We start from the raw sequence: 7,551 nt of genomic DNA, 5'->3' as shown, positions 1-7,551 counted from the left end.
AGATAAATGTAACAGCTCTTGTTTTTCTGAGCACACCCAGTCTTCAGTCTGCTCCGAAAAACGTGGATATAAGAATCATTTTCATGTAAGGCATGCAAAATCTTCACTATGTTTTTCTCTTCTCTGCGCTTTTATTCAGCTACTCTTACCATTTTATGTGTTGTTGGTTGAGAGACGGATTTATCACTCTCATCACTCCCTGGTTGTGAGTTATTGGCCATGGCAATACAGACTCCCTCTGAGAAATATTGCAGAGATGTGAGCAGAAGCAATCTTGCAAGGGGTTAATGCTGTAATCTTTTTCTAGCCTGTTTATTATCCCAACAGTAGGCCAGTAACAGAAGAGGGTGGATCTAAAAAAGTACTGGAGGGGATGTGTGTGTGTGTGGATGTGTGTGCATACGTGTGAGTGTGTATGTGCACGCATGCTTTGCTTTTCTGAACTGCCTTGTGTGCCACTGGAATAAATCTTGTTCAGCCTGAACAGGACCCTGTGTGCCGGCTGTTCCTGACGGAGAGTTAGAAGAGCTTCCTTGCACAACTGCCTCTCTTGTATTTCTCCGGAAGATTTCATTCAGAAATGTATTTGTTTATTGAAGGAATGGGCAGATAGTTACAAACCCACCCTCTTCTTCATCAAAGCTAACCTGTGGATACTGAAGAATGGAAATAGTTGATGTTAGTTTCCTCGGGAACAGTACCAATATTACTGCTTTCCTGTGCGATATCATCTTGGAAAATGACACTTTCTTCTGTGTGGATGATCCACCCTATCCTTCTAAAGGTATGTATAGAAAAATAGATTTTTTCAGGCAGTTTTAGTTCTAGCTGGAAGTAGAGATACTATGGAGAGAAACAGCTACACAAGGCTTTTACTGTCAGGCAGTGCAAAATCAACTGCTTGCTGATAAGTTAGGATGAGAAACAGGCAGGGAAGAATTTAGTATGTGCTGGTTTTCCAAGTTAAAATTTCAAGTAGAACAAAATTTGGATATAATGGAAAACTAAACCAGTAGCACTATTGGGCACAAAATGTAAACAGCTCTGGTAAGGACTTGGAGAAACGTAATTTTTACTCTTTGAGCAATTCAATAACAATGGAGTTATCTGATCTGATACCGTGTATGAAAGTGATTAAATATGAAATTATAGCACTCTGAGGCTGAAAAAAATCATCCATGTGTTAAAATATTTTTGATTGCTGTGTCATTTCTTACTTCTGCATAAAGGAGGAACCCCCATGGTGAGTGAGTGGTGCACACTAAGTCGTGTGAGCAGAACATGCTTTTAAGAAGTCATATTTGGCTCTCCAAGTGGACGTGGTACTGCATGTATTGTATTTTAACGTTATGCAATTCAGGTAGATCAGAATAAGTTTCAGAATTTCAGAACCTCCACTGATTTTATATTGATGTAAAGACATAAACCTTAGTAGAACTGAATACAGAAAGGTTTTTGAAAGGCTTTACCTTTCGATTAAAGGATGAAACATACTGGTCTATGATCTGTATATTGCTTAACTGATTTTTTCCTTGTGACAATTTTCAGACTTGCATCAGATAATTCGGATTCTGCTGTATTGTTTGATATTTCTGCTCAGCGTTTTGGGGAACATTCTGGTAATTACAGTGCTGATAAGAAACAAGCGGATGAGAACAGTCACCAATACATTTCTGCTGTCACTAGCAGTCAGCGACCTGATGCTCTGCCTTTTCTGCATGCCATTCACCCTCATTCCCAACCTGCTGAAAGATTTTATTTTTGGTAGTGCTGTTTGCAAAACTGCCACTTATTTCATGGGTAAGTCTTGGAAGTTTATACTAATTTTGAAGATTGACTAATGAGGTAGGTGAGAAGGTCATTAAAGACCAGTAAAAAGCTGATGGTTTCCATCTGCCATCAAACAGTTACCAAAATCACAAAGAATCAACTTTGTAGTGCAAATCTGTGTGGTTCTAGTTTCCGCAGTATGATCCAGCGAAACACAGAGGCACCATTTATTGTTAACTACACACAGAAGTGTTTCACTGGATCCGGTTAAGCGAGAAGTATGTTGCATGACCAAGCTTTAATGAGGAACCTGGCATATGTGCTTGCTTACACATCGCTGACAGAGTTATTAGCAGTGTTCAGATCACCCATTAGAAATTACAGGGCTGTACAAGCCTCACGAAGGACAGATTTTGCCCACAGATTTTTGGTAGCAGTGATACATGAAAAAAAATAGGCCAAAGTAGGTGTCATTCGCGGAGCTGGAAGTTAGAGCAAACACTTTTTGAGAACAGACCAGGTGTGATCAGAGCTCACCAGGAGACCACAAAACACAGATACAGGTTTTACAGGCTGACTTTAAGAAGCACCACTTTTACATGCCCTGCCATACCCTCTTTGGTTGTGTGGCCCGGAGCCAGGAGTTTCAAAATGCCTGGATTATGTACGTCTGTGTAAGCAATTATGTCTCACTTCCAATACTTCTTGTGCGTTCGCTTGTTTTTAAAAAAAAAAAGAAAGGAGAACATTATGTAAAGTTTTGGCTACCGTGGGAGACCCTCAGTTAACTACAGAAAGCTTAGGTCCCCTTTCAACCTGTGCCCTTGAGAACTTTGATGTAATGTGAAAGTACACACCTAAAGTGTGCGAATGGGAAATCAACATCTTTTTGTAGATAAAACCAATAAAACTAAAGGCCATGTTTAAACAATTATAATGAATTGCTGCCATAAATACCATAAAAATTACTGAAGTGTTGTCATCCTTCTCTTATTTCACACTGTAAATTACTTTATAAAAAATCCAGTGAAATATTTTCGAACATGAAGTTTTTCATATGAAGGTATTTTATTTTAAGAGTCAGAATGTGGATATTTCCCATTAGCAGTTCAGGTTAACAGAGACTTCAATTGACAAACAGACCCTGACATCCATGGTATCACCTATGCTCTTAATCTTTCATTGTAAAATGTAGGAAGCCTCATTTTAAATTACAGATAATTTGTGTAAAACAAACTGTAAAGATATTGGCATTTTATATTTTGACCCACATTAGAACATTCACAAAGATCACTTCATGAAAGCTCCTTAAATGAAAGAAAAATTTGTGATAAAGTTAACAAGAAATATTTATAATCTTGCAGTGATAAACTGGGGCACCTCACTGACAGAAGTACAAACCACTGTGTTATATTTTATAATATATGAACAGGAGAAATTAAGGGCACTTGAAGGACAAAGATTCTACTTCATGACTTCATTTCTCCTGCTTTGTAACTCCATTAGCATCTAACTAAAAAAGTGGTAACACATTTAATTCTCTGGAATGAGAAAATCAGATCACCAGTAAAGCAGGACACTTACAAAATTGAAAACAATAGAAGAGGGACTATGAAATTCTGTGTTAAAAAAGTAATTAACAGCATAATCCCACTGATTTCAAATGCTTTTTTGAATTTCAGTGCAATTACTCAAGTGTATAAACCACAGCAGCAAAGAGAAGAATAGGAAGAAAATTTGTCTTCTTTCCCTGTTATCAGAATTTCATGGTTTGACAGAATGAATCTTTTCTCTTGGAGTTCCAGAGTCAGAGAAGCGCAGAGCAGGAACATCAGCCTGGAGACTCAGACCCATTGCCCACACACTCTGACTTAATCAGTATGATATTTATGAACATTTTAGCTTATAAATAGTTCGCGATATTTTTAATTTCCTATATGCATACAGAAAGTTAGCATAACTATTTGAAACTAACACGAACCTTTAAAACAAGAGAATAACCTTTTTCTTTATTTTATATATATAGGTGTCTCTGTAAGTGTATCTACCTTCAACCTGGTTGCCATATCTTTGGAGAGATACAGTGCCATTTGCAAACCTCTGCAGTCCAGGGTCTGGCGGACAAAATCTCATGCCTTGAAAGTGATTGCTGCTACCTGGTGTGTTTCCTTTACTATCATGTCACCATACCCAATTTACAGCAAACTGGTACCTTTTACCAAGTATAACAACAGCACAGCAAATATGTGTCGGCTCCTTTGGCCAAGTGATGTCATTCAGCAGTCTTGGTAAGACATAACTGACTGTTAGCAAATGCATAATTATCTGGTGGAAAACAGGATTTCATGGTAGCATTAAGCCTATTGAAAATCAAGTATTAACCTTCAGCAAACCTTTACACTTCTATCATGCTTATTTAAGAAGTAAAAAAAAAAAAATCATATTTTTAAGCTGCTTACATTTTGACACTTGTATGACTTTTCCCTTGTCATAGGAATGATACCCAACATGGCAATGAGTCTCACACTATGGTCTCACACTAAGCCCCTACTGTCACTGTAAAGAAAGCATCTGTCAGTCTTCAAGTAGGAATACTGCTTTCACTCATTTATACATAAACTTAAATATTTTCAGAGAAATCCTTGATTAATCTTTGAGAAACGCAGACACATACAAGCACCCCTCTTTGTGCTGCCTGGCCTGTTAATTTGTTTGTCTGAAGGTCCTCTGAAGCAGAGAAGTAGAATATGAGAACTTGGAGATGTTGCAAATGCCCTTCTTGAGAACTGAACCCTTTTGGTCACTTATAGAGAACAGGGGCAGAGAGATGAGGGGAGAGACAGTGCTCCAAGTCCTACATGTCCAGAAGTAGGTAAATAGTAGCACTATCAAGCAGCGATATTACTTAGACATTGTGTCCTTGCATGATGACTGAACACTTTAACGGGCACTGAGAAGATGTAAGATTTTTTTGGCTACTGAAGGTCAGTTGGAACTGGGAACAAGATTAAAGTATGCACCACTTCAGTATGGTGTATCTGCAAACATAGTACATTTGTATTAATGCTTTCGGTAGTCTCAGGTATTTGCCAGCATGAGCACAGATGAGGAGGGAGGTTGCAGGGCAAAATTCTCTTCTGCGGGATGTCATTGCAGAGTCCCAGCTGCGTTAGTGAGTTTGCACCAAAGTCCCAGGGAGCAGAAGAGACGTAGGCACTTGAATGTATTTAAACAGAATGATGTCCCCAACTTTTAATCACATTAGAGAAGCTGCCGAGGAGAGTAACAGATGTGCAACCAAATAAAAGCTGCTTCCTTTAGCAAAGGGGCTGCTGGACCTGGGTTCCCTCCCCGGGGGCTCTGCATGGCCCCAGGGATGAAAGTCCAGGTCGTGGATGCTCCGTCCCTGCCCACGTGTGCCACGACCCTTGGCAAGTAGGATCTCACCGAAGTAGTGACTGCCAGTACCAGGGGCCCCTTTGAGAATCAGCAGCTGCTCATTTGGCTTCTGCAAGGCAATTTTTACATCATTCACAGCTACAGGGCATCCGACGCTCATCTAGTTACAGCAGAGAGCCCCACTTCATGGGCAGAGACCTTCTGACCCCCTCTAACCACTGCGGGAGTGCCCATCACCTCTGGGCCTGTGGAGGTTGGGTGACGAAGTTTTGCAGCCACATTAGCCTTGTTCCTGCTGTACTTTTCTGGGGGAAGAAGGAAGAGAAGAGGTGGGAAGTTTCTAATTTCCAGAGCTGTCAAAATGATTCCTCGTATTAGCATGACAAAAATTTCAGCAAAATCTTGAAATCCTCCCCCCACCCCCCAAATTCTCATCTGGACAAAAAGGAGTTTTTCTGGGGTTGTGCTGTTCCCTGGTCACAGTTTGTCTTTTGATTCTTTAGGTACACTTTCCTGCTACTCATACTCTTTCTTATACCTGGGATTATCATGATGGTTGCATATGGCCTAATTTCTTTGGAACTCTACAGAGGAATAAAATTTGATGCCAGCCAGAGAAAATCTTCACGAGGTAACAATACATTTAGGTTTGGGGTTTTTTTTTTTAAGTTAGACTTGAAGATATGAGCAGTCATCTTGAGGATACTAAAAGCAAAATTTTCTATTTGCAAAAATAATCTTTACGGTCACTTATGGTCATGAACTTTCCAGATGCATTTGTTGATTGAAGTTATTCCATTATTCCCTAGGAAATAATTCCTCATGTATGGCTTGTTTGCAAAGACTCTAGGCAGGATACATTAAATTTCTAATTTGCTTATTATAGAAATACCAAGTTTTTTTTTCTGGCTATGGATGAGGACCATTTCTGTCAATAAACACCACAATAAAAATTGTCAAATTAAGATAGAAGCATATAATTTTGAAAACTATCTACAGGGAATACTTGAGCAAACAGTATTCTTACATCTTTTGCATCAATTTGTATAGAGTTAAGACATGAGAATATTGGGAGATAGCGGACGCAGAGCAGCTGATATACGACTGACTCAGAAGTAGGCCAGTGCTTTCTTTGCAGCAGTTGTTCAGCCATGAATTATGTTATTTATTTAGACTTAGACTCCATTCTTCGTTTTGTATTTTGAATCACTGTGCAGAGATATTTTGCCAACTATTTAAGTACTATTTTATATGTACAGAAAGAAAAATAAGTACCTGCAGCGCCAAATATGAGGATGGAGATGGATGCTACCTCAACAAAACCAAAAGAAAAAGGAAAATGCCATTGCAACAGCTCTCTGCTACTAGCCATAGCAAAATAGACAGGGTGAGAAGCAGCAGCTCTTCTGCCAACTTAATGGCCAAGAAACTCGTCATCCGCATGTTGATGGTGATAGTGATTTTGTTTTTCCTTTGCTGGACTCCCATCTTCAGTGTCAACGCCTGGCGCGCGTTTGACACCACTTCGGCAGACCAGCGTCTCTCAGGAGCTCCCATCTCTTTTATCCACTTGTTGTCCTACACTTCTGCCTGCGTGAACCCTATCATATACTGCTTTATGAACAAGCGTTTCCGCATGGGTTTTCTAGCCACTTTCACCTGCTGTGCTAAGCAAAAGCCCCCTGCAATACGGGGAGAGGTTGGTGATGAAGAGGAGGGGAAGACCACAGGGGCTTCGCTCTCCAAATGTTCTTACACGCACATGAATGCATCTGCACCCCCCTGAGCTGCGTCAGAAGAGGCTACCAGTGGCCTACAGAAATTCAAGTCTTTATCATCTGGTCTTGGAAAGTGACTGTGGCATCAGCTGAAGATGATTTAGTTCAGAGGTAATGAAACACCTCAGCTGACAGTAAATGCAGTGAGAATTTTATGGGAAATGGATGCTATCACTGTCTGAGCTTTATATCACTTTCCCTTCAAAAGTACAAAGGAGGAAGAGGGCTCTTTGAAGATAAAGGACTTTATAAAAAGCCTTAGAAGATGCTCTATTTGTCAAAAATTCTCCTGTAAAAATTGGTGTCCTTTACATCAACAGTTTCACTCAGTTTTCGGCTGCAGTTCTGAGTACCTCTTAAAACTTCCAAGATGCTAATAGGTTCTCCTCAAACATGAATACATGTATTGCAGTCTTCACTTCAGTATCTATGCCTCATAATCAAAATCTTACGGTTACATTCGTAGGTTTTTTCCACATTATTTTAGCTGAGCTAATACATGTTGAGATAATTTTGGTGTCACAGTCAATTAAAAGAAGAAATTTGGGGTGGGGATAATGGGCTTGTCCATGTGAAAATAATGCTTTTAAGTAAAAGAATGTCT

General features: G+C 39.6%; 1 protein-coding gene across 1 annotated transcript; it reads left to right on the top strand.

The window, feature by feature from the left end:
• Positions 1-663: 663 nt before the first annotated feature.
• CCKAR (cholecystokinin A receptor) lies at positions 664-6,955 on the top strand. Its single transcript, XM_075499186.1, has 5 exons — positions 664-784; positions 1,549-1,800; positions 3,797-4,058; positions 5,673-5,800; positions 6,429-6,955. The coding sequence occupies exons 1-5, from the start codon at positions 664-666 to the stop codon at positions 6,953-6,955; spliced, it is 1,290 nt and encodes a 429-aa protein (XP_075355301.1).
• The last annotated feature ends 596 nt before the right edge of the window (positions 6,956-7,551 follow it).

Source organism: Mycteria americana, chromosome 4, assembly GCF_035582795.1.
Source record: "Mycteria americana isolate JAX WOST 10 ecotype Jacksonville Zoo and Gardens chromosome 4, USCA_MyAme_1.0, whole genome shotgun sequence".
Classification (NCBI taxonomy): Eukaryota; Metazoa; Chordata; class Aves; order Ciconiiformes; family Ciconiidae; genus Mycteria; species Mycteria americana.
This window is presented reverse-complemented; position numbering and strand designations above follow the sequence as displayed.

Coding starts and splice junctions, on each gene's coding strand:
- CCKAR (XM_075499186.1), top strand. CDS start 664: ATGGAAATAGTTGATGTTAGTTTCCTCGGGAACAGTACCAATATTACT. Junction 1,801..3,796: donor AACTGCCACTTATTTCATGG/GTAAGTCTTGGA, acceptor TTATATATATAG/GTGTCTCTGTAAGTGTATCT. Junction 5,801..6,428: donor CCAGAGAAAATCTTCACGAG/GTAACAATACAT, acceptor TTATATGTACAG/AAAGAAAAATAAGTACCTGC.